The sequence below is a fragment of the Tetrao urogallus genome (assembly GCF_951394365.1).
Source record: "Tetrao urogallus genome assembly, chromosome: 4".
Taxonomy (NCBI): domain Eukaryota; kingdom Metazoa; phylum Chordata; class Aves; order Galliformes; family Phasianidae; genus Tetrao; species Tetrao urogallus.
In genome coordinates, this window is record NC_136817.1 from 48,898,114 (window position 1) to 48,925,936 (window position 27,823).

Here is a 27,823-nt window from a genome sequence, read left to right on the forward strand (position 1 = left end):
TCTTGTAAAGGAACCCGTAAATCATTCATTTACACATCCTTGAAGGGCTTTTATTGATTTGAGGTTAATGCTTCCAAATAGTGATAAATAGCCATTGTCACTCCAAAAGAACAGGCCTTGATCCAGCAATGAGGTATATGCAGCAGGTTGCTTGCTTGTGCATCTTCGCTAGCCAGTGCCTAAGATCACAGCCAGCATGTTTGTTTTGCATGCAATTCCAGATGGAAATCTCTATTTTATTTTCAAAGTGTTCAGGAAGGAAGGAGCCCTTCTAAAGCAAGGCTTTGCTTGTGTAGAAAAAGTGCTTCAGTTATTCCCAGGATGCTCAGTGTCTCGGTGAACTTGCAGTGCAGCAAAAGGGAAGAAAGTGCTGAAAGGTTCTTGTAGATTGTGGCTGAAGTATTGGGAGTGGGGCTGGAGCTGCAAGACGTCCAGGCATCTTAACAGACAACCTCTTCTGGGATTATTGCTGTGGGGTTTGCCACAAGTCATGAGTCATTGGATTAAGACATGCCTATGTTGTTACTCCAGCACTGTCCCTTTGTAGGTGCCTGTGTCACACATACAGGCACACCAAAGCAGAGGAAGAGCTCCAACCTGTCTGTAAGCATCCAGGCGAGGGGCAGCCACTTCTTTGTTGTGAGGATTCATCATGGACAAAACGTAGTGCTGCCACACTAAATACAGGAAATGTACGGAAATGTACTGAACTTCAGGGTAGTGCTCCTGCTTCCAGTGTGGGGCTGGAAGTCCAGCTCTCCATCAGCCATCAGCATCCTGGCGTGCTTTCCTGTGCTGTAGAACCAGCTTCGGGTTCCTCCTCTGTGAAAGGGTGAATTAGCCTCCATCCCAGGAGGGCCATGAAACAAATTAGCACTACAGGGAGAGTGATGAGCTCTTAGAGCAGAGACAGCCCTGAATTCAGTATCCAAATGGAACATGTCAACCCTGTTGCTTTCTTTACACCATGCTCATGCTTTGACTTCTGAAGAAGCACATCAGCACTTCAACAGCCTGAGAACGAGGAAGCACCGTACTGACTTTCAAAGACTGTACTCTGTTGAGGCGACTAGTTGGAACAGTGTAGAAAATCTCTTTCATAGGGAATCCTTATTTAACTTTTGAAAAAATAAGGTCATTTATTTAGGCCAATTACTTTGAGCAAAACTCAGCAGGTTCACATCTCCCTTATACAACCAGATCTCTAATTACTATCTGCATGTTTTAAACACTTTTATACAGTCCTAAATGCATTCTTTTTCTATCTAGACCACCATTTGCCATTTTTCATTTTTTTTCAGCATTTAAAAGCTGCATGTGTTTTTAGTCTTATCCTCTAAATCTTTCTCCTTTGCCTTTAGTAAGTATGTATTTTTCTATGTATTTACTATTGCTTTTGGAGTTATGGGTGTTATATTCAATAAATTGTTATGAAACTGTAATGAGCTATTTAATTATATAGATTAATCATCAACGCTTATGTATTTTTTCATAGGTGTGCAATGTATTAAATTTGAAGATCTGCATTGTCTAAGATGTCTTTTATTCTCTATAGCTGAAACATACACATGGTAAAGGACAGATGACTGCAGGTATTACTGCTTCTAATGTGTCAATTCATTTTGTTTGTGCAGAGACTTTGCATATGTGGCAAGAGACAAAGACACCAGAATTCTGAAATGTCATGTGTTTCGATGTGACACGCCAGCAAAAGCCATCGCCACAAGTTTACACGAGATCTGCTCAAAGGTAAGTGGATGTAAAGTCATCCACACAAGCCTGCTGAGAGCCTCAGAGCATAATATACAGTCAGCCACCTCACACTGTTCACAGAATCACAGAATTGTAGGGGTTGGAAGGGACCTCCAGAGATCATCGAGTCCAACCCCCCTGCCAAAGCAGGTTCCCTACACCAGGTCGCACAGGTAGGCATCCAGGCAGGTCTTGAACATCTCCAGAGAAGGAGACTCCACCACCTCCCTGGGCAGCCTGTTCCAGTGCTCCGTCACCTCACTGTAAAGAAGTTCTTGCGCATGTTTGTGTGGAACTTCCTATGCTGCAGTTTCCGGCCGTTTCCCCTTGTCCTGTCTCCGCTCACCACTGAAAACAGTCTGTCCTCGCCATTCTGCCCCCCACACCTTAGATATTTATAGACCTGGATCAGGTCCCCTCTCAGTCTTCTCAAGGCTGAACAGACCCAGTTCACTCAGCCTTTCCTCGTAGGAGAGATGCTCCAGGCCCTTCACCATCTTCGTGGCCCTCCACTGGACTCTTTCCAAGAGATCCTTGTCTTTTTTGTACTGGGGAGCCCAGAACTGGACGCAGTACTCCAGATGAGGCCTCACCAGGGCAGAGTAGAGTGGGAGGATCACCTCCCTCGACCTGCTGGACACTGTTAGCTTTGTATCTCTGCTGTTAGCTTTGTATCTCTGGCAACCAGAAATGAGACAGGGAGTTTGTAAAGATACAAAGGAATGGGAATAGTGGGAGGATGTGCATTTAGATTTGAGGATGGTGATACTTGTATTTAATTGATAAGCATATATACAGAGAGTCGTCTTGTATAATAAAGAAGTTGTGTGTTGAAAAGGGAAAAAGAACACATTCTTTTAATTAATGATCAGTGGTGGTGTGTAACTTTGTAAATAAATTAGACCTTGTTTGAATGGTATGCTTCAAGCAGGACAGGCATGAAAATAGTTGCCAGTGTTATGCTGCCCAATTAAAATAAATCAGGGAGAAGGGGGAGAGCTAAGCTGACTAACAGTAGAAGGATCTTCGTTCCCGTAGCAGCACTGTCTGTAATACTGGAGACAGCTGTTCTCTTCAGTCATTTTACATTAATCTGCCAACATTCCCTAGTTATTAATTTTGATTTTCTTGCGTGATCAGTTCATGAGTGTCCTCAGTACAGCAATGTCTTGTAGTGCTGTGACAGCACATCCTTGACAGCTGAAAAAAATGTTTAAAAGGCTTTATAGGGAGATACTTAAGCCAGAGTGCTTGAAACTGTTTTTATTTCTTTTATTGAGCTATGGATTTGAGGCTGCATTCACCTTTTTAAGAATGTGCTGACGAGCTGCCCCAGCTGGTGGTGGGGCTGGGAGTGGCAGGGGCCATTCTGGGTGATGCTGCACAGCATCACTGCAGCAGTGGTTCACTGGAGATGCCTGGACTTGCTGTCTCTCATCTTTCTCCTCCAACTCAGCTCTCACAGATTTTTCTAGCAAGTCTAGCAGGGAAAAACAATTTCTACAAAAGTTTATTTTGTCCAGTAAGCACAACATCAAGTAAATGCAGGGGGTATCTGACTTGTGCTGTCAGAAAGGCAGGAAAGCTGTCATGTAATTGTGGCATGAAATTCCTGGCAATATTGGATCACAGAGTGACTGAACATTTACAGCTAATAGTAACAGAGAGTAAAAGAGAATGGTGCTGTTGAGCAAAGAGTTGTTCCTTCATAATTCAGCAGTAGATGAAATCCTGATTCAGCAAAGCACCTAGCATCTGCTATCTGACACACTTGACCTCTTTGCTGAGCCAGGGCTTCTCCCTAAGCTAGCAAGTATCAATTTTCATCCTCAAGTGGGAATACTGCCATGTGTCCCATAAAAGATAATACTTCCAAAATATGAAACCTAGCAATAAATAAATAAAAGGGAAGAAAGCAAAGATAAATGAAAAGATAAATTAGCCAGAAGTATCTTCAGACCAAGTGTCATTCACTGGAACTCTAGTCATCTCCACAGCTTAATTACTATCAATAGTCATCAGTGTTAAAGAAGCAGATCGCAATTTCATATTTTGGAAAACCTCCCTTAACTTCCCTGGGACCCTCCTCAGATGTGTATTTGTAGAGAATGATCATCCAAAGTGATTGTTTGGAAGTGTTTTCCTCTTTTGTTAGTATTGTGGGAGAGGAACGTGTTGCATTTTGCATGGAATTTTTAATGTCAGACGAAACATAAAAATGGAAGAAAAAAATGACATGCAGCAGAGGATAGATCAGAGAGGTATATGAATAATGAACATACTTGTCTGTGTGTTAAATATTTGTTTCTTGCAATATTACTCCTCACAATTTTTCTGTTGACAAAAATGGCTAGTTTTTTAACGCTTCCATTCTTCTTTCATCTAGTCTTGAACAGCTCGTAAGTTTAGTATGTAGATAAGGAATGGTGAATAAGCCATGGGCAAGCTGAAGTAATTTATGAAGAATAACTTGTTTAGTCACGTAGTTTCTGGCTAATTTGGGAAATTAGAGTTCTAATAGGAGTAGACTGATACTTGGAGTTACTATTTTACAACATCTTTGAAAAAAATGCTGCATTATCACTATCTTATTCAGATTATGGCTGAACGGAAGAATGCTAAAGCTATGGCTTGCAGTTCAATGCAGGAGAGGACAAACGTCACCCTTGATGTTCCTCTGCAAGGTACCATACATTACTGCTCATGTCCATGGGATGGGGCTATTTCAGATATGTTTTATTTCTGATGCTGTTTCTGACCAAAATGGTGCCTGTTGGTTGGAGAGTCTTTTAACCACTGTATCTGACTCTAAGGTGGTATTGTATTAAACATTTTAATGTATTGATCCTGTTCACAGTAACACAGTCCTGCTAAGTTATGTCAGTTTGCACACTGTCTTTTATTTTAAAATACAGCTTTTGCAAACACAGTTTGTCATGCTTGTGGCTACTTGCATATATTGTCCAGTTCATATCAAAGTACTTCTCGAGATGGCACAGATCAGCCAAATCTGCCCTAAAAGCAGAATGTGCTCCAGTTAATCACATGGATTCACATAGGAGTGCTCCTTCCAGGTTTCAGCATGGTTTTGGCAGCTTCCAAGGCAAAAGATACAAGCGGGTTGTCATCTACCTTGAGGGGCTTTTGCACACTCTACTACTGCATGGCAAAAGAAAGTTGCCTTTGCATGCTTTATTAGTCAAAAGTTATTAGCTGTTGTTTAGAAAATTCTCCAGAACAAATGTACCACGTGTTAGCTTTACAGGAAACTAGATGCTTTCAGATGCAGCACTTCATCCTGATTACCTAACTCCTAATCCATACATCAACTTGTGTAATTTTCTGCTAGACAGCAGTATTGATTACTCATAGCTTGTGTTGAACATATTAAAATGGATGATATTAAAAAGGTTCCAGATTTTACATAGTTATGCAGTGAAAAATAGGTCTGTATGTCTCAAAGGCACATTCATTTATATTTTTTGTTTTTGTTTTTGTTTTTTTTTAAATATGCCAGTAGCATAATGTGACCCTATTTTTAGTGTAGATGAAGAATTAAATGATGCAGCATTCTAATTCCCTTAGAAATTATTTGGTATTAGTCTTGTCAGAGGGGGTAGAGATTTGTTTTAATTAGTACAATGCCTTCAGAGTATAATTACTTGATAAACTGTTTTAGGTTATTGATGAAATGAAAGTCTTTTTCCGAGCTGTGAGTAGCAATAAATAGAAATCTATATTTGTTCCCATGCAGTAGATTTCCCAACACCAAAGACAGAGCTGGTGCAGAAGTTCCACGTCCAGTACCTGGGAATGCTACCTGTAGCTAAACCTGTGGGTATGTGTCATATATTTGTGACTTCAGAGGGAACTTGCATAAACTCTTAAGGGCTGGATTCTGACTAGCCAAGTGTAAGAGCATGATTTTGGAATGGGAGCAGTTCCTGAACTTCAGAGTCTTAAGAGCCAGAGATGAAAATGTCTAGCATTCAGCGCTTCAAATAAATGTGTGTTGTGCAACCAGAGTACTCTGGGAGCTGGTAAGAAAGCATTTTCTTTTTACTGCTTTCTCTGAATATGAGCTTTGTTACTAATGAGAAGGGCCTTGGATAACTGAAATGGTGCAGCAGTTAAACAAGATGCTAATGCTTTTTTAGTATGCCAGAGGCACCTGATTTGCTTCTGCAGATGATGAAAACCAGCTTCAAAATCCATCACCATATTCATTTTACCAAGTTCAGAACAATTTACTACTGTGTACTACTGTGTGAAAATAATATTGTTTACTCATACACATTTATTTCTGTTTTAGGAATGGATACCCTGAACAGTGCTATTGAAAGTCTGATGGCTTCCTCTAGCAAGGAAGACTGGATGCCAGTTACCATGAATGTTGCTGATGCTACTGTCACAGTCATTAGTGAAAGAGTAAGGCAGAATGTCCTGTTCAAAACATGTTTAACACAAGTGCTGAAAACCAGGAACTCATGAGCATTAGAAGAGAGTGTTCATTTTTCCTGGACTTCATTTACCTTTTTTTGCATTTTATTTCTTTGCCGGGCTGTATCACTGTTTTACAACTATTTGTGTCAGCTTCAGCTTTATTTACCATTCCAAGCATGTCCTCACAAACATAAATTATAAGTAACCTTTAGATGCTTAAAACGAACACAGTATTATCCTTCCTAGAAATTTTGAGTGTAAAATGTTGTAGGTTAAGCTGTAAGGAGCAATCCCAAGTTCTAACTTGTATTTTCTTTATTCTTTCTATGAAAGCCAAGAGTAAGACTACAACTTGTGTTTCATATCACTGTCCTTTAGTAGAGCATTTTTCATAGAATAAAATGAAACTTGCAAAGAATGTTCTACATTTGCATCTGTTGATTAGGTCCTAAAGCCACATCTCTACGTACCAGTAATAGGGGACTATCTTTAGAAGTCACAATAGCCATGCATTTCTTCACAAAACTGCCACATCCATTTTAAACATGCAGTACTATAATGCATTATATGCTTCAGTTCTAAGGCTCAAAGCCATTGTGTTCTGCTGGTAGCCTAGAAGGGAGAACTCAGCCCAGGCCCTTGCACACCAGGTATACACAGATTGCAGAAGAAATTTCACTGTATCAGTGTTCTCTCCCTACTTAATCAACCTAACACTGAAAGTGAAATTTCATAGAATATCTGTTAGTAATGAACAATCATTTTATTCATAACCAGAATGAAGAGGAAATCGTGGTGGAATGTCGTGTGCGGTTTCTGTCCTTCATGGGAGTAGGCAAGGATGTTCATACATTTGCCTTCATTATGGATACAGGAAACCAGCATTTTGAGTGCCATGTGTTTTGGTGTGAACCAAATGCAGGCAATGTATCAGAAGCTGTTCAGGCTGCTTGTATGGTAAGTGACTTTCTTGAAAAGGCATTTAATAGTACTTAGATTTTCTACTACTTCAGTATATGTATTTACAAATGTGCAGTTAATTTCCTGAGATATAATTTGCAATTTGGATTCTGATATGTCTGGTAAATTGAAAATAAGCTTGAAATGTTGATTTAGTGAACTCTGCTCCTTTAACATCTGATCTCCTGAACTCCTCAACACCTGTGTAAGATCTGTTCTGTAGTTACAGAAGTTATCTAACACTGGAAGAATATTTCTATGTAACCCAGTGACAATGTAGTGAAAAATAGTCCTTCTTTAAGAAAACTTATTTTTCAATTTTCAAAGTGAGTTGTTGCTATGATGTAGTATTTGTCATGTGCTAAAGAACAGTTTCTGCTAAAAGTCAGACCAATATCCTATTAATTTGATCAGGGTTGTTTGTCACAGTCAAAATGAAAGTTTGACTGTATTTCATGAGTAAGAATTTTAAATGTATTTTAAATGCACTGAAGGTAATAGCTACAGTAAGGAGTGCAGAATGCTTCTGCTTTGTTGCAGTTACGGTATCAGAAGTGCTTAGTGGCCAGACCTCCTTCGCAGAAAGTTCGGCCTCCCCCACCACCTGCAGATTCGGTGACCAGGAGAGTCACAACCAACGTAAAGAGAGGAGTGCTGTCCCTCATTGACACTTTGAAACAGAAACGCCCAGTCACCGACATGCCGTAGCTGCGTAAGAGAGAAGATTCTCCTAACATTTAACTGCAGATAACAGTAGCTACACTAAGGGAAATGAACTGATGGTGTTTGGCCTTCCATTCCAAATTGCTGATGCTTTGTCTTAAGAGAATTTATCCGTATCAAAACAATGCTAGACAAGCATGTTATCTCGTTCTTGCCACCATCGTTTGATATGAAAAGAAGCATGAATAATTTTTTTCCTGTCAGTAAGTTACATCATGAGCAATGGAAGGTCTGTTTGATTGTAAATAAGTAAACATTATCTGAACTCACACAAAGAAAGAGTATGGCCACGTCCTTCCTAGTGAACTCGTGCTAAAGTCCTTGGAGTGAATGATGCTTGAGTTGATAGTTTCACCGTCTTGAGCTGGATTTGTCACAAACCAATCTTAAGTCCTACAGCACTTTGGTTCTCAACACTGGAGTAGATACCAAGGATCAGCTACCATTGAATTACTGCAGATTAAATACCAAGTTTTTTATTTTTTACAGAACTAACCTGTTAATTTTAAATTGTTTGTCAGCATTGGTCTGCCTGACACTCATGTGAATCGTTGTCATTTGATCTCTGTTTGTACATTACAGTTGTAGACAGAAATTGTTTGATACCAAACCAATGCTGAAAAATCTGGGAGTGTTTTCTGTAATTGAGTACAGGGTGATCCATTGAAGCTTTTCATCTTTAAACATACAGATGCACGTGTTGGATGCTAAATATGTCATCCCAAATTGTCATTAATTGATCAAAAATACTGTTTGTTCCACATAGAGCTCACACTGACCAGGAAAGAGTTAGTCAGCAGTTTTACTGTCTTAATACTCTCACAGAAGCAAAAATGTTACAGATGTTTTCTATATGAGTGTTTGATCAAATGTTCCATTCAGTGTTGGGTTGCACTACTCCCCCTCTGAGTTTGCTGCTAAATGGTTGTTAGCATGCCACAAAAAGAACAATCATGTTTCTGATTATTTACTAAGTTCAATGGAAATTCTTTTAGTGGTCTGTGACAAAATCATGAGAGTTGTTTTCTAACAGGATGTTGTTGCAAGTGGGACAACTTCATGTCAGTGCTTTTGCTCCAAAGGTCTCCTGTAATAGCCTTGATCCACACAACTGCAGATTCTGACAAAGTCAGCACAGTAATGCCCCTTTAAAATTTTGTCTTGTACTGATCTTCAAATGCAGCTTCATCTTTCTCTCTTTGCCATCTTCTGTTTAGACCTGCAGATTGGTACAAATTTTGGAAATGGAACATGAAAGATATTTTTAACTAATGTTAAAAATGTTTTGCCTGCATTTATATATGTGTTCCAAACTGTATCTGTCTCCCAAATCTGCAAATTTGGTCATGCTGTAATTTTAGAAGGACATTGTCAACATTGTTTTTACAAGAACCATTTTTTTTTTACGTTACTGTGCCAGAGATTGTTATAAACAAGATTGTTATGAGCAAATAATGATTTTTTTTTTTCTTATTTTAAAAGGTCAACAGCAATACCTGGGCAAAACATGTTAAGAATACAAGGGGAAAGAGTGATGATTCAGGAAATGCCTTTATTAGAAATGTAGAAGAATTATTAAAACACATTTAGCCTGATGTATGAGCGAATGTAGTGAAGGCTAGCCATGCAGCTGTAATATTCTAAATGGAGTTCTTCAGAATACCTTCTAAGAAGCTGATCCTGCACTGTGTTCAAGAAATGTTTAGATGTTGTCCTGAGGGACATGGTTTAGTGGGAAATGTTGATAGGTGGATGGTTGGACTGGATGGTCTTAGAGGTTCTTTCCAACCTTGGTGGTTCTATGATCTCAAACCTCTGCATAATAGAATTTTTGCACCCTGGGCAGTGAGGTAATTCTGTCCCATCCCAAGTCTCACGTTCCTGCTGCTTGGAACCAGCTCCATTGCTTGTGCAGTTGGAGGAGAGAAGGCCAGTCTGCATAATGTGAGTAAACTCCAAAATTGATCCAGCTGGCCACGTGGCTGTGCAGATGACAGGGAGAGCAGGAGGGGAGGTGAGGCAAACCCTCCCCTTTCAGCAGTAGCAACCTTTGAACTGCCCATGAAGCCAGATTTTGAAGCGTGGAGATGACAGCTTGTGTACTGGCTTAGTCCTGTTTCTCCAGGTTCTAGTGCTGATCCCACTTAAGTCTGATGGGAACAGTGTAAAAAAAAAAATCCTGCTTCCTCTCATGGCTGCTATCAAAATGCAGTGTCTCACAACGTCGCTAAGCAAGATCATGAATTTGAAGGATGTTTCCTCGTTAATCAGAAAACTACTGAATCCAACTTTGTTTTATATACTGAAAATATTTTGACAGCGTCTTTCTTTTTAAAGTTCCAGGTGGAAACTCCAGGATTTTTATTTGCTTTACAACAAAGAATGTTTAACAGTATAATCAAGTTCAGTAGTGTTGTCTACACAGTGCTGCTTTTCCCCAAGAGAGAAACAGTCCAAGTTTAAACCAAACCAACACTTGGGAAACAGCAGTGTAAAGGTAAGAAGCTGTGGCAGGAGTCTTTACACATCTGTGTCGACAAGGCTCTGAACACAGAGTTTTCACTGGCAAAAATGTGCCACTGCAGGAAGGGCTGAGGGAAAAGAGAGAGAAAGGTATTTGAAAAGCTGTAGGTCCCCTGAATTTCTTGTCTGTTACCAAAATGCTGTTGATTTTGCAAATAATTAAGTAGTTTGCTTAATGGGCCAAAATATTTGGCCTTTTGGCTTCAGTAGAACTCCTGAGTTTCTAAAAAGTGTTAAATATACACCCAGGTGTTTGTAGAATCAACACCTAAAATTGCAGAGCTCGTTGTCTTTTATCAAACAATGTACTGAGGCACTCTTTAACCATGGCTAAAAATGTGTGTATGGCATACACGTGTCTGAGTAACTACCACTGTTTTATTTGATGTTGTAGCAACCCTTCAGTTATCTATGCATTTTTTATAATACCCAGCGATTCTGTAAGCAGGCAGCCATGCATTCACTATGCCTTGTATGTCTGATGCCATATTTTAAATTAACCTGTTAAATACAGCTTAAAATATTTTTATTTTATTTATTCTATTTTTACTGAAATATCCTGCATTATGATGTCGATGTATTGTCTTTACTGGACGTGATCTTGTAACGTTCTCTATGCTGTATACTATAGGTTGCCTAAAAAAGGGCAGCTTTGTAATTATTTGTAGTCACATTTTTATTGAAGTCTGTAGAAAAATCATGTAAAGCGAAGCTAATTTCTTATTTTTTTCAATGCAAGTAGTAAACTAGAGGTAAGTATCACACATCACTCACGTCATTAATGCGCTCCCTTGCAGAAGCAAGGAGATTTACATTCGCCATCAAAAATGAGAGATAAAAGCCTTTCTTTTGAAATCCGCAGTGCTGGCTGTAGGTTTTCTTTAAGTCACTGTTTGTTTCACTTGAAGGGGGGAGAGAAGTGGTGTGGGAGGTACAAGGCTACAGAGACAACTATGGGGACTTTAAATAGGCATAACAAAAATTGCACAGAAGCGGCCTGGGACCAACTCACAATAACACTGTGCGTGGAGATACCTGTGCCTGCTGAAGCAACATGCCCTTTTGTGACAGGAAGAGAGGCTCTGGAGTGTCTGACAGCTTATTCCAGGTCAGGTCTGTGTCATTTCCTAAGAGTTCTGCATTCTTTTATTTTTAGTCTTATCAAGTATTTCATAGATGATTATTTTATTAGTGATGTACAACTGTTGGTAAAGCATCCATGCAAAACAGCGCTTTTTTATTTCAGCAGCTCATGTGGGTTCAGCCTTAAATGCCATTATTCCTTCCTTGGGCAAGTTAATTCATATGTTGCTAAAAACTGGTGCTGCACAGTCAGCAGAAGTAGGTGGACCCACACCTACTGGTTATTAGCAGAGCTCAGCCTTGCATAGAGCACCCAGTTGATGCTGAAAAGTGCAATTTCCCCTGCTGTTGTCCACTTCTACACATCTAAATGTAATCTATTCTGAGAATAAATTTGGCTGCATAAAATGATTGTCTCAACTGTTGCTGGTCCAGGGAACTGGGAAATTCTTTCTTTTCTTGTTCTAAATTGAGGGAAGGGAAAAATATATGATGGCTGTTTAGAGACAGTAGCAGTGCCATGGAGGTTTTTGTATGTATAAAACTGAATCAGTGGCTTCTAGTTGAAAATTACAAATACTTTAGTGGAATACTGAGAACTAGTTATGTATGATACAGTTTTACTTCACTTTATTTTTAAAAAGTGTTTAATTGAGCATTCAGGCTCCTATCCACAAGCCATTTGAAGTCAGTATCAGATGTTGCCAGCAGGTGATGTTCGGTGCTCACCAAGCAAGCTGGTAAACCTGCTGAACTAAAATCTTCCCTGCTAGCTCTTCTGTATTCTAGGTAAGATATCAAGGTCACCACTCGTTTGGTCTCCGTAACATCTGAAGGACTCAGCTCCCTCAAAACAAGATAAAAGGCCAAGTGTGGAACATCACGTGTAAGCCCAAAGCATGTTCATTTTGGAGTCATTTTAATCAATATTTAGTAAATGAGAGACCCTGGGCTCTATTTTTAAAAATATGCAAGTTCACTTCTCTAATTTAAGAATCTCTTAAGCTTCTTTTAGGCATTTAACAACCATATTAAAAAAACAAACAAACCCTTCTTTCCATTCCTTTTGTCTATTACGTAGAATCCTCCTTGAAGGTGGTTTGAAAGAATGTGGGATGCTTAGTTTTTGTTCCAGTTCTATACACTGCAAACAAACAGGTCTAGGTAAGTATGTTCAGAAACAAAAACAGAGCTTTTCCTTTTATTGGACCAGGTGAGGAGCGTAGGTTACTCACAGCGATGTACTGCAGGTGAGTGATACCTCTGAGTACAACAGGCGACTCTGGTTAAAAACATGAACAGAATTTTTCACTGATTCAGTGGAGTAGTAATATTTATCTGATGAAGAAGAAGCAGTTCTCTGTGCCAATGGTGTAACACGTCCCTTCTTCTAAAGCTTGTTCATCTACGTTGGCTGATGTGGACAGGAAGAAAATAAAGATGTTAAAACATTTTCTCTGCATGGGTCTAAATCCTTAAGATTCCATATCATATTGCTGACACTTGGTGTGTTTACATTCAATAAACTCTTACCAACTGTCATAACGAACAGTTGCTAACAAATCCTGAATTACTTTTTCTGTTCATACTGCCCATATTTAGTACTAAGTCACTTATTACATTGTGCTCAGACGAATGTAGATATTCACCATTTATTCTGCATTTGTTAGCAACAGGGAACAGGTTAGGTTCCCACTGCTGATTTCTCAACAGTGGAAAACTTATTCAGTCCTTGTGTTCAAGTCATTATTCAAATAAATAGTTACACTATTTATAAAAATAACTTAGATAATAGCTGCTTATCTGATGTGAAAAGAGCTATGTTTTGGTTGATGTTACTAAAAATACTGAATTGACATGATAATGCATCGTAATATTTATATAGTTTCCCTTTATAATATTTTTAAGCACCTGTGAGTGGAAACCAAAGGAATTAATACTGGAAAGCCCATGGGCTCAAATGTACTTGGCCAGCTGTTTGTAGAAAAATTCACATCCAGCTTGAGAGATAAAACTGAACCAGCTTACTATGTAAGGCTTAGTTTCTGTGTGTCACAGCCCAAAAGGTAATTTACAAAAACGGTGTGCTATAACTTGTCATTTAAAAGTCTATAGCAAATAGCTATAGCTGCAGTATTTTTCACCTGACTCCCCCAGCCTTACGCAACTGAGCTGCATTTACTTTAAAATGTAATTTTTGGTTTTAAATGGCTAACATAGCTATTTCCATGCAAATATCTGAGAATTAGTCTCACAGTAAGACTGTAATGAATAAAGGTATATTGCAATCTACGTGCATGAATAAATACATAGAGGAATCTTTACCTTTCTAAAAAGTTAGGGGAAAGTTTGAAGATTCTTACAGCCCTGAGTTAGAATTTCTGAGCACTGTTGGTTTGACCACTTTAGACATGGGTTGAGGAGGTTCTCTGTCCCTCAAACTTCTATTCCTCTGTCTGGACTGGAGCAGAGAGATATGAGCTGGCATCTTGTGTTGGTTTCCTTGAGGATGTCCATATGGTGATATCGTTGGAGGAAAAACTATTTCCACTAGCTTCACTGTGACCATTTTTTTACATTCTGCACGTGGCTTGACCATTTTTTTACATTCTGCACGTGGCTTTCTAGCTTGTGTCTGCTTTCTGTGCACCTTGACAACAGATGTGTGCTTTGGCACTTTAGAAACACCTGTGTCTGAAGCTGGGTTGATGGTAGGTTTCTTCAGCTGAATGTGACCTCTTGGTTGGTCGGAATTCTTTTTTTTTCGTTTGCTTTCAACTTTGGATACTACAACTGCAGCTTTCCTGTTAGATACAGCTTCAGGGTGAGGGACCGCAGCAGTCTTTGGCTCTATGCAAGTATGAGTAGCATCACTTCCATGTTGTGCTACTTTCCCTTGCTTCTCTTCTTCCTTTGATTTACCTAGAATGCTGTCTAGTAGTAGTCCTTTTGCTGCAGCTTGAGACAAAATATCTTTAGCGGACACATTTTTGGAAGAGTCTGTCTGCAAATTTCAAAGGAAAGAATAATAAATTGAGGAAACAGCTGTAAAGTCAATTCAGTAAGCCCAGATTCCTCAATATCTACTCCACAAGAAAGGCATGGCAGAATCACTGCTCAATAAATAAAGGCCCTGACTTGTGTTAAGTGCTGTCTGAACATTTGCTCTTCCAGAGACTTTGCCCTCTACGGGCCAGAAGAGGGAAAATGAGTTCTGGACTTCGGTAGACAAATGTCTGCACAGCATGATTATTTAAACCTTGTGGGCTTCGAAAGCCCCTTCCCCCTTTTTGGTGAAAAAGCTCTACTGCTCTCAGCCACAAGATGAAAAGCTTGATACTCAAATGCAAATCATCCTTCTAAGGTCTTTCCTCAGGAAATCATGCTAAGGCTTTTCTGTTTACTCAGCAAAGTTTCCCTGCCTTTCAGCCCAGATTTGCATTAGTTAGTTTAGAAAGGAAACATTCCTATCCATTTAATGCAAGTTGTAATGCAGTCTTAATCCATGCTGGTGACACTGCCTGCTTGCATACTGGCACATTCTGATGATACATACAGACCTAACCAATAACTTCACTAGACACCACTTAGAACGAATCTAATCCCAAGCTGTCTAGCTCATTCCAAGGTTTGAAACAAACATTTCCTCCAAATATTCCTTGCACAGACCTAGATAAAGAGATTGCTCTGACCACAACTGCTCCAAAATGAAAATACACGTAGAAGAGCTGTGTTCAGCCTAAAATATTGTGCACATTTCAATTGAAGGTACTTCTAGAAAAGCTGTAGCTTTGCTCACCAACTCTTCGTTTTTTTCAAGAAATCTTAAAAATTAATTATTTTCACATGTTCCATTTATGTATTCTTTTTGTGGAAAATGATAATTGTTCTCTTCTGTGATTTTAAATTTTAGTTTTCTTACCTCTCTTGCTATAACAGCCAGAAAACAGCCGCTGGAAATTTCTGATGGTTCTATTTTGAAAAAAGAATCAGTGCAGGACTCTGGGTTGGAGCAAGCAGGAAGAACAGGAGGAATCAGTCTGACAAAAAGGAAGAAATGACCAAGAAATAAGAATATACAAGGAAAAAAACCACGGATACATTAAAAGTGATTTGTAAAGCATGTCTTGCAAATGAAAGTTTTATAAAACCTATCTTCATTCTTTTTTAAACAGAAGGGCTAATCAAGACATGATAATTAATCTTTTGAGAGTTATTTTCAATATTAAATTACATTAACCACCAAATAATGAATGTATATCAACATAATTAAGAATTGCATTCTTTCTTGAGTCTGCCATAGCTGGATAATCGAGTTGTCCAGGAACGTGGGAATGCTCTGAAGGCACTCAGCAGTACATAGAAATTATAAAGAGGTTGACTTTGAGTCAATAACTGTATGCTCTTAATAAATAATTTAGGTAAGTTAGATATCCTATTTGCCATACTCAACTACCAGGGCTCCAGTTGTATTTTTTTTTCAATTTACTGTTTTGTGATGCATCAACAAGGCAGGAAGGAAGGAAGTCTCCTTTTCCCACATTCCCCCTACACTCCAGCAATTCCCAGCTGTTACAAAACAGATGGCAGTGATTTGGTTCATAAGGCCAAGAACAAGTCTGTCACAAGACAGAAGAGTATCTGTGATGATCCCAAAGGACATTTTATCAGCACGACTTGTTTCTTTCAGAGCTGCTATACTCTGAGCACAGGTGCTCAGAATTTTTCACTGGGTTCTGTATTTCTAGTAAATCGAGTTACCTCATGCTAAGAGAAATGCATGAGGAACGATGATAAGGAATACTTACATAAGGAAAGCTTGAGCTTTCACCTTAAGACAAGCATGATCACACTGTATCTCATTTATGGTATTCTGTTACTGCTTTGTCTACACTGGCTGCCAGCACCTTCATGGTACTGGGACAAAAATCCAAGATCTGTGCATGACAGTGAAGGATGAGCTAATTCTAGAATCATCATTTATGAAGTTCCACCCATCCTCAGCCACAAAATTGCTGAGTTTTGCAAAAAATTCCAATGCACTTTTACATTACCTATTATCTGTGATCATCCAGTATTTCAAAGCAAAAGTGTGATGTGGTGCTATGACAAGTTTCATGATATTTCTACAAAACACTGAAGAGGTTTTAGGATTTCTGAGAAAATTTCTTATGGGAGGTTTTTTGTCTCAGACAAAATTTTTTTCCTGAAGAAAAAAAAAAATCAAACCTCCTGAAAAAAAAAACTTTTTTTTTTTTTTTAATAAATTATTCTGTGATATAAAGAAATATAAGTTCTCTTCTATTGGGGGAAAGCAATAAATGAAAACATTAGGAACAACTTCATATCTCTTATCAAAAAGAATGGAATCAGGGACAGCTGAAGCTGATATTGTTAATCTAATACAAGACACAGATTGGACTAGGTTAAGAACTATGCTACTTCAAGTTTTATATAGACAAAACTATTCATACCATACCTGAATGGCCTGAATGCTTTTAGTTTTTTTCCTTTCACACAAAATTCCAGTGCTTTTTGCACTACTTGTTCATTCTCTTCTGGGTAAACTGAAGAAGTGCAGTAAACAATAGATTGTACTTGAACTACAAAAGAAGATTTTAAGAGACTTCAATGTTAAAATCCTTGAAACACAGTGGTTTAGTAAGGACTAAAACCAGTATGAAAATTATGCTTGTATGCTATTTTTACCAATAAAATACGCTCTCCTGCATGTGAGCTTTTTAACAATTGAAATCTTTTCAAATACTAGCAGATTTCAGCACAAATTCAGGGCTGTCTTTTCACACATCTGCTAAAGAAAAGGCAGAAGAAAGTGGCAGTTTGAAGATAGACTACATTTACAACTTAGCCAAAATGAGCCTGACTCAGGCAGTTGTTTATGCTGTTGTATTAATGGCTGGTGAATATCACAACACAAAAACCCTTGCTTGAAGAAATCATAATTTGGAAGTTAAACATTTACTGTTAACTCATAGGCTAATCGGTGTATCTTTAATGATATAAATCTGGTTGCAGTACAATCAAATTGACAGTATAAGAAAATCTTTTCAGGAACCTGCTTGCCAGCACACTTACATTTCATTGCATGCATCAACTCATTCAGCTGCTTCTCAGCGAGAATACAGAGCTTGTCCTTAGACACAGATCCTTGGTAGAGGTCTTTCAGCAATCCTGCATCTATATACAAAGAGTTGTCATTTATTAACATGGCTGCTCTTGGTCTTGTCTTAACATTCAGTTTGCACAAAAGGCTTGGGTAGCAGACCTGATGGTCACTGGTACAGTGAGAAGGCAGGCCTTATGGATTACGATACTACGAGTGCCTAAGCAATTCTTTCCTTGTCAAGTTTACCTCTAATTGCTACTGCCTCTTCTTTGTTTCTGTTTAATGAAAGCTGAACAATGAGTATTACAAATAGTCATTAAAGGAGTGTGATTAATAAAAAATCATGTACTCGTATATTGACATAAATTTTGGTTTTTTGCTTGAAAAGGAAGGCAATATAAATATATACTCTTCTCCCCAGAATAACCCTCAAACTTCATGCCACTGACTTGAAATTGCCTTCACAAAATGCTCCTAGCCCTTCAGTACCACACAGAAAGATTTTGTTTTCTTATTAAGAATTCTAAAATAGGACAAATACATCCTGCTCACTTTATATGGAAAAATCTGAGTAATTGATTATACATTATTCTCTTCTGTTTTTCCATTGTAGTCTGCATATATGTCACACACAGAGAATTATGCAAGTCATTAATATATCTTTTATAGTAGTTTAAAGGAAGTTTTGTGCGTGTTGTTTGTCTTTTAAAAAGATTACATTTTATCAGAGCAGCTGTATTGTTCAAATCACAATAGCTAAGGAAATATTTCTACCAGAAAGCATGCATTAGCTATGGTATCAGAAGTTACCTCCATGTTCAGTCAAAATAAAATCTATTGGATTACTAAAACTCAGCCCAGAGCACTGTGGTATCAACAAAATGACTTTTGCATTTTGAAGCCTGGGATCTTTCGGTTCAATCTCAGTGAAGTCTTCATGCAACAACTGAATATCTGAAATAAAACAAAAAGGTGGGGTGGTTAACTCAGCAGTTCAACACTAAAGCAAGCCTGCCTAATTTTAAAGTGATGGGGTTGAAGAGACAGCAATGTTACACAAAATTCCACAAAGCTACAGCCTGCTGGACCAAACCCCCCAACATCCCACTGATTTCAGGCAGACTGAGTGATTAAGCCTTAGCATCTTCCACTGAAGAGACTGCTGATTGGCATTGCCATCTTGTTACTGTTTGATCACATCTTCTGGGTAAACTGGACAAATGTATAAATTTTGGATTAGCAATCTCAGAAACAGGTAGAAATCAACCTGAAAAGCAACAGACATGACACCAGATACACAGATGCCGCAGTTTGCAGATCCCAGCCATTACACAGGAACTACTTATGTGGAGAACTTCACTGTAACATTTCAGGAATCTGGATAATCTGCAACCTTGTTGAGCCTGATTGTAGCTAAGGAGTTGTCAGTTCACTCTATGACAAAAATAATCTATTACTACCCTCCCAAATCTTCAAAGAAGGGATCTCTAAATTCTGATAGATTTATGACCCGTTTATAGTTATCACAAACTCCATCAAAATCTATTTACAATACCTTCAACATACCAACTGTTTCAACACATACTTTTACATCCCATGTGACTGAACAAGTCTCCCAGTTCAGCTGCTTTTGCAGAAGTTTTTATACCACAAACAAAAACTGTGGACGTGCTGTGATTTCTCAGTGCCGACATATGAGCGACGGTGAGGTGGGAACCCAGGTGAGCCACAATAACATCATCATCCGTACTCAACAGTGCCTGCACAGAATGTACAGCAAGGCTGCGAGACTTATCCTATAAAACAGTGACGCAAAAATTCAGTGTTACCAACTATTTGGGTTTCTCTGAGCATCAATCTTTTCCAAATTAGGAAATTAATTTGCTATTTTCATGATAAATAGAAAAGAGAGGAGGAGAAAAAACTAATCACATACAGTGGCTAATATGGAATTTTTAAGAAGACAAAATCAAGCATCTTAAGTCAAAATCACTAAATTTCACTTAAATCAGAAGGCTCTGGGCAATGTGATCATGGAAGGTGCTCCTGCCCATGGCAAGTTGGGTGGAACTGCATTTTTAAAGGTCCCTTTCAACTTCAACCTTTCTATCATTCCTGTGATTCTATGATCCTTCTAACCTGAATTATTCTGTTCTGTTTATCATTATACCATCAGAAATATTCATAATATTCCTCTTCAGCTGCAGGACATGAATATTTGCATACTGTCATCCTCTAACTGGGGATAATGTACACTGAGATACACAGAAACTTTCCTCATATTTTCAGAAGTGCAGCCACATTTTCAATCACTTTTGGCATTTTTAAAATTAATTTTACAACGTTTTATTATTATAACTGTAATTATGAATTATGAGTACTAATATTGTCATGCAAATCTTAATAAATGAACTCTGTTTCTGAACTTCTGATTTTTAAACATGTCCAAAAACTTCTCAGAGTATGTTTCTGCCTGCCTAATGTAATAGGGCAGGCACACAGCACATGACCTTACTTGAATGCAAAGCATCATTTTGCTTTGCAGGTTGATATTACTCACTCAAGGGCGGCACCAACTCACCTGCAGTAAGAGCTTGCAATCTGCAAATAGATCTAAATTAAGCAGTTCGTCTTTAAGAGAGGAAGGGAAAAACAAGACGTTGTGGCAATGCTGGTCCAAACAGTATGTGTAACCGCTCAAGTCTGACACAGATTCAACTTCAGTGAATCCCTTACTCTTCAGATCTCTGAAGACATCTTGAAGGCTGTTAACATACAGTTCTGACCATTAAATATACACCACCTTCATAAGCAACATCACTCACACTGATGTTGATCACTGACTTTTATTTCTTCGATGTCTACACTGGTGTACACATCCCTACACCTGTGGCTGTATAAGGCATATTGCATCTGTGTATAAAACATCTGTATAGATTACACACACACACATAAAATAGTAGTACTATCTGACACAGGAGGGGAAATCACACTACTGCAGGCTTTGAGGTTCTTGTTTTGACTCCTAGGTTAGTAAGTGAGATAACACAGATGAAGAAGGAGCTGTGTGTCTCCAGAGAATGATTCAAAGCAGCAATATATAGATGTCCTTGAGCTCAGGAGACCCTGTAACAAATTTACTGCCAGAATAGCTTGGTTCTTTTAATTGCTTTTAACATATCCCAGTTTGCCAATGAATTTAACAATTACTATCTGAAGTAATCCTTGTGTGAATGTAATAAAGGCATAAATGCTGAGGTTTGCAATTCAAATATCATGAAGGTTTAAAGGCATATATACCAAAACTTGAATGTTGAATTGCAGTTTTAGACAGTGCTATGAGCTTACGTGGTGTTTCAAAGGTAGGGTCAACACTGCAGCCTTTAAATCTCAATCTGAGCTAAAGGGTGAAAGATTGCAATCAGATACTTTTTCTTAAGAACACCATAACCACCTATAAGCACAGAGTATTGGTCCAAGACAAAAGTATTAAAAACTCCTGAATACACGATAAAATGCATTATTTGTAATAACAGAATGGATAACGAGACTGGAAACACCAGCCTTACACACTCAATGACACAGTGAATGATGATTAAAAGAATCATTAGTATTTGACACAATCTTTACATAATAAATACTGCTTTGAAGCATTTTATCTGTCTTAGCACCCTCTGCCAATTCTTATAATTTCTTATACCAATATGCACAGAATGGCTTAGGTAGGAAAAGAACTTGAATATCACCTGCTTTTTACAAAATTTTCTCTTATTTTCATCACGGAATTTATTTGCTCTCGTAGGGAGATCAAGTCAGGAAAAAAACCTACTTGTTTGGTGAATATCCTCGTAAGCAATAGTCTGTAACAAACTCGTTCATATCTTCCATTTACAGTTCATTAATACAGTTACTGCAATATATAGAAACTTTAAAACAAACAACCAGCATAGTCTAACATTGTTCTACTAAGCAGGACTTTTATAAGAAATTTAAATTACCAGCAATCAACTAGCCTGGAAATGTTACAAGAGTACAGCAAACTATCCGATCACATATGTAAAAACTAAAATATTAGGTGACACTTTTAAGATGTTACCTGGTCTTCAATGTGTTTATCCAAGCACATAAAGGCAAGGCAGAAGCTCTTTGTTCGTGCTTCCTTATAGTTTCTGGTAGAAAGTGTTCAATTGAAAGAGCATCATGCTTGATGCGACATCTTGCTAGTGCGGCTGCCAATTTGATCCTAAACCTAAAAAATATAGTCATAAGCTTACTATGTTTTTTAAATGTTGGCACCGACTACTTACAGGCAACATTTCTATTAAAAGTCTCTTGCTTGGACATCAACAGCGAGATTTAGCTTTGCAAGCTCATAGAGAAAATATATAGGTGCAGGTATTTTACTGCAGAGCAGATGGCTGAGACTACTGCCTTTCAGTACACAGGTCTGGAATTATGGCAGATGAATACAAAACAAATCTCCAAAAGTTGTGAAAAATAAAATATTAAAAATTGGAGGGGGAGAGAAAATATGGATTCAGAACTGCAATCTACGGAATATAATCACACTTTTGCTGGAGATTCAATGATTGAAATATAAGCATAAAGAAAGGAGACCTCTAACCAGTAGAGAAATGACAGAATTGTGATGGCAGCCAGGAGGTGGTTTTGTTATTACATGAAAACGTCAGACTGAATATTTCTGGCCTTTTCTTCCCAAAACTTTATGCCTATTTATGATGTGTGATACTTCAGAACAAATAAAATTTATTAGTGTTAAGATATATCACTGTCTGCCCTCCTTGCACATAGGGTGCTCCTGAAATTTTAGGGCTATTCTACATCTAGCAGTACAATTCTGTCTAAGAAATGGCAGAGACTTTGGAAATGTACACTTGAACACTCCTTAAAATGTTTATTTTACCTATTGTCTTTTTTTTCCCCCTCTAATTACTTAATATGTATTTAACAAACTTTCATAATAGCAATATTGCTAAATAAAGGAACGCTGTTCCATTCTATAACCCTTTGGCACTTGACTATTACATTCACATTTTTGAGTGTAACATTTATGATACACATTGATGCCTTTTGTGCAACGTATTTATGAATGTTTAGCAAATGTATGGTGAACTATACAATTTATGAATGAGTGTAGATATATTTATGAATGTTTGCTAAATATTTCATTTATTTTTTCCTAAAATTATATGAAAGTAGTTTCAAGAGCTACAGAATAAGCTACCTATTTCTAGTAAAATAATTTGCAATATAGGCTGTTAGCAATGTTTTTCTTATTACAGGAGTAAGAAAGTTTCCCTTCAAATCACTTTCTCATCAAAAATTAAAAGAAATTTTGCGAGATTTCAAGATAAAAGGTATCTGCAATATTCAACATCAGGGGGAAAAAAAGCAGTTGCTATAAAATTCTGTATTTCTGCTATTATATACCACCACCACCAACAAAATTCTTAGCACATGTACCTGAATAGAAAATTCTCTATTTCCTGAACTTCTGCTATAGGTTCCTCCTCATCAGATATCACTCGTGCTTCAAACTCTCTGTTTTGCAGGTCATAAAGCATCACAAGAAGCAGGCTGGTTAATTCATCTGGCTGCAACAGAAGAACAGCTGAATAGAGAACAAGGCACTTTGCCACATTTCTGGAAAACAAAAGTCCATATCAAGCAGTAGTCTCCTGTGTAAGACACAGAACAACTCCAATGAAACACATTTTTTTCTGTCAGTTTCTTTCATAGGATTCTTTGGATATAGTAACAGATGAGCTCAAGCCATTACATCACAAGCATTCAAAACAATGGTAAAATCTCCTTCCCACACACGTAGGCAGCAATTCCTTCTTAAAGACAGGCATTACCAGCGCTGCCATTACCCTTGGATACATCTTACCTTCTCACAAGTATGACTGATACAAGCTAGAAAACTCAAGTTACTAGAGGCACACCATCAAACACAAAATGTAATTGCCTAAGTCTCATCACCTTGCAAAAACAAGCTGAAAATCAAATGTTACTGCTGGATCATTTGCCTGATCACATCAATCTATGCAATTAACATCAGTTCAAATTAATCTTGTAAATATCAAAAAGCATCAAAGGCACCACAGAATAGAATAACAGGTTATTCTGCCTGCTCCAGATTTTCTTTTCATAACACAGTTTGCCCAGGAAATGAAAACTGGGTTCAGTGTTTCCTTTTGTCTGATATGGTTCACTCTACACTTACCACTCACAAGGTGACTCAAGTGGGATGGAAAGCACTGAGTGCTGTTCTTTATTTTATCCAAAGCACCACTCAGTGTAAAGACAAAGGGAACCAAGATAGAATCCAAAAGTTTCACTTTGCTTCTTCAAAAGCCCCAGTCTCTGTACTTGGGCAATCCTTGCTCTTTGTACTCACTAAAACCGGACAAGCCATACAATGCATTCAACAGAGAGCTTCACATGAAAGAGAAGAGGACAAAAAGATCTTTGCCTGCAGGTTTGGTTAGGATGCTCCTGAGAGCTTGCAAATAAGATTTTGAACTACCTTGTCTTGTTCAAGAAATAGGCAGAACCCAGGAGTCAGACTCCCTGGACAAGTACCACAGTTGCTGGTATCCTATTATGTGACTTTTCCTGGCTCATGGACAACATTACACAGCTAGTAATACAGTGCAGTAAGCATTATGATTCATTCTTAGTTTCTTTTTCTGAAGATAATTCCCCGCATTGGGATGCAACATCAAAGAATCTCATTACAGCTCATCTAGAAGACTGGAGATTCATAGTTTGGACAACTAATGAAAAAGAATAGACATATTTTGATCTCAGGTTACCATATGGAAAGAACCATCTGAAATAAAATGTTCACTTACTATTGAATGACATGGGTAAACATGACTATCTAGCAGTATTTCTTCAAGGAGATCTTGATCTGGAAAAAAAAAAAAAAAAAAAAATAAAAGAAGAAGAAAACATTGACAAGTTGTACTATGAAATACTAAATTATATGCAAGAACAGCAAATATTTACAAAATAGTAGAGAAAAATCTGAAAGTTTGAACATCATAAATATTAAGTGAAAGTTCACTCATGTACAGTAACTCTAATTACCTTAGAAGTACAGATTTTAAATGTTTGATTCTATAAAACATAACCAACACTTAGTTATATTTAAATATTTGAGGGATACTACTAGTCTAGTACTAAATTACTACTTAATTTACAAAAGATTGCCCAAATCTCTGTCATCAGGCAGAAACTACATAGTTTTATTCATGTACTTCTCTCTGCCACATCATTTCTACTGGCAATTCTTGAAAAAGTTTTGTACTTACATTTCAGAGCACTGAAAGCGAGTTCGTAAGATAAACGCTGGGAATACTCATCTTTAAGAGTCAGCATGGGGGATACTGAGTCATCACCATATTGCACTAACATTCTATCCTTTGGCTTTTTATTATGAATGCCTTGAAAAATCTTAGCTGCGTTTATGTATACAGAATCATGACAGACATTCTTTTTAATCAGAGTCATTGTTCTTTTCTCAGCAGCTCCTTTTTCATCTGAAATTTTCTTTTCACTCAAGTTTCTGAAGTATAATTTCTAACATCCTCATGAAAAGACACCAAGTTACTTTTAGAACCCGGCACTTTTGCAGTTGTTGATTGTGCAAGTGCAAGTCACAGTCCTGCAAAAAAAAACAAAACAAAATAAAAGTTTGCATTGAATTGTGAAATTTTCTTTCACTAGAATACTTTTTTACCTTCATTTTCAGGTTTTCAATAGAATTCATTTGTTTTTAGGCACTAACCCTGCAAATACATATATACTTGTGTAAGCCTATCAACTTCCATACCCTAGAGAAGTACTTTTAGTAGTTTACTTACCTTATTTGTTTTCACTAATACAGATACAAGGAAGACTGGTTACTCGTTTCCAAGAATCTAGTGCATTATAATAAATAACCCTAAAGAGATTACAGAGATCTGATTTACCCTACAGGCTTTGGTTATTGTACTGTGCATTTATGACAATGCTTAGAAGCCAGGTCAAATGTTCAGAACAGGGCTAGCTATGCTAAGACAAATCTAGTGATAGAGCAAAGATATACATACATTAGTTTACCTGTCTAGGGAAGAATACTAGAGAACAGAAACACAACAGAACCATGCTGAATTGTCACACAGAAAAATAGCTGTGTGTATTTTAGCTCCCCTAACATTTGAGACAAATTACATGCCTCTTCTCCTGTGATAATACCTGCTTAGCATCCGGTTTTCCTCTACCCTTTACTCTTCCCATTCACACAAAATGTACCAGAGAATGAGGAAAGTAACACACTGGCTGGGAAGAAGGCGGAACGTAAACTGCTCCTTCTCTAGCAGGCAGCCATGAAATACCCCTGGCTAAGCCAACAGTCCCGAGCTCAAGCTCTTTTCCCAGCATTGGTGATGCTCAGGCCATCTCTCCCCAACCTCTCCAAGTCTGGCACAAGTCAGCGTCTGTCCAGGACAGCCCATAATTCCCTAGCAAATGACTCTGAAGTACAGCTGGGAATAAGCAGAGGAGGGAGAAAAGATCCATTCCATTTGTCTGTGGAAAAAATGAGTGAACCTCAAGCAGATTACTCAGTTGAGAAAGGAAAAATAAAGACAAACATCAGGTTCCCAAAGATGCAGCTCAGGACAACGTTGGTTGTGAAAAAGGACAGGAAAGAGTCTTCTCACCTTCTGCTTCCAAGGCATAACCCACTGTCCCAGTTACAACGATCAGGAAGTTCTGTTAGCACAGCAGTTCCACACGTATTACCCGCAGCATCACAAAGCAAGAGGGACGTTGGTTGTGGCCATTATCTGTGCAAAGGGATGTGAAAATTTCTTCTGAAATCATTGGTATGACAGAAGCAGGCAGCCTCCCTGCCCGCAGTTACTGTTACCCAAGGACAAACTGCAGCAGGAAGGTAGGAAGGCTGCAGGCTTCCAGGAAGAAAGCAGCGAGCACAGAGCTGTATGTAGGCTGCATGGGAAGGAGCGATCTGCTGAACACCTGCCTGCTGCCCCCATGGGACACCCACCCTGTACAACTGCCTTGAGACCAGCAGGTACAAACCTTTAAAGATTCTTCAACCATCACTTCCCAGTACGAGAGACACGCTGCCCTGTCAGCTAGTACACTTACCAATGGAGAAAAATAGGCACAGGCTCCTCCAGCAGCCATGGGAGCGAGCACCCGGCTGGCCCTGCTGGGTCCCAACAGCCCGCACCTACAGGTGCCAACCCAGCCTCATGCTGCCAGGCCGGACTGCACCACTCTCCAGGGCTGGGTGGGGAGGGCAGAGCTGGGCTTTCTCCTGGCAGCTTCTGCTTCCCCAGCTCCCCTCTGGGGGTGTGCCGTGGCAGGGACGAGGCCGTGATGTGAGGGGCTGCAGAGGCAGAGCTCGTGCTGGAGCTCTCTGTGGTTCACATAAGGCACCAAAAAGCCACAAAGCAGTGCCAAGAACCGCCTTGGCAACGGCATGCGTGTGTCCATGGGAGCTGTGTTTCCCAAAGGTTACCATGGCAGGAGCTCTGCAGAAGTCCCCGTCTCTCCGTGGTGACAACGCCTCTCACTCTCCCTTTTTTGTGGTGTCAGTGGTCGGTTGTTTTTTTTTAACATTTAAATCCCCAAACAGCATGAATTCCTGTAAATTCAGTGTCTGCTTAAAAAAACACACCTTATCTACACTTGGAGAGATAATTGCATTAGAACACCACAGTGTCGGACAGGGTTGGGAATCCTGGAAATACACAGGAGTAACCCCATTTACCAGCCCTATCACTATCCATCTGTACTTGAAATTAGCAGCTTGCTTTTGTTAATTGCACAGGTGTCTTAACTATCTCAACCTCTGCTTTGATTTGGTCTTGAAGGACATAGACAGATCAGGCCTTTATTTGCAGCCAGACTTTCCAATTGTTTACATCAAGAATCTTTTATTGAAATTACTCCTAATAAGTGAGCCATAACCTTGCCAAAAATACACTTCACTACTATAAACCTTGTTCACTTTACATCACTGCTCTTAAGGACAAAATTGAGATTCTGTTGAATAAAGGAAAACAGTAAAAAAAAAAAAAAAATTGATTTGGTTAAAATCCACATTCCAGACTAAAAAAAAAGGAAGCTGAAAAGTGCAAAACAAGAATTATTCTTAGTTTGCTAATAGTT

The 27,823-nt window shown here is 38.5% G+C and overlaps 2 protein-coding genes across 4 annotated transcripts in view; one reads left to right on the forward strand and one right to left on the reverse strand.

The window, feature by feature from the left end:
• Positions 1-7,863, forward strand: part of APBB2 (amyloid beta precursor protein binding family B member 2) — a gene marked incomplete at both ends in the record, with an annotated part of 98,843 nt that extends 90,980 nt beyond the window's left edge. For all 3 annotated transcript variants that reach the window (XM_079534268.1, XM_079534269.1, XM_079534270.1), the window contains 6 exons: positions 1,635-1,749; positions 4,349-4,436; positions 5,507-5,590; positions 6,065-6,180; positions 6,973-7,152; positions 7,696-7,863. In XM_079534268.1, the coding sequence (XP_079390394.1) occupies positions 1,635-1,749; positions 4,349-4,436; positions 5,507-5,590; positions 6,065-6,180; positions 6,973-7,152; positions 7,696-7,863 (751 nt within the window). The remainder of the gene's footprint in view (positions 1-1,634; positions 1,750-4,348; positions 4,437-5,506; positions 5,591-6,064; positions 6,181-6,972; positions 7,153-7,695) is intronic.
• A 5,980-nt stretch (positions 7,864-13,843) lies between these two features.
• Positions 13,844-26,833, reverse strand: NSUN7 (NOP2/Sun RNA methyltransferase family member 7; the record flags this gene model as incomplete). The annotated part of the gene is given in 14 exon segments (XM_079534140.1): positions 13,844-14,488; positions 15,407-15,524; positions 16,964-17,087; positions 17,581-17,682; positions 18,422-18,565; positions 19,197-19,407; positions 20,193-20,376; positions 21,708-21,860; positions 23,096-23,226; positions 24,490-24,548; positions 24,952-25,201; positions 25,204-25,265; positions 26,344-26,395; positions 26,795-26,833. Coding segments are annotated over 14 exon segments (2,274 nt in total).
• Positions 26,834-27,823: the final 990 nt, after the last annotated feature.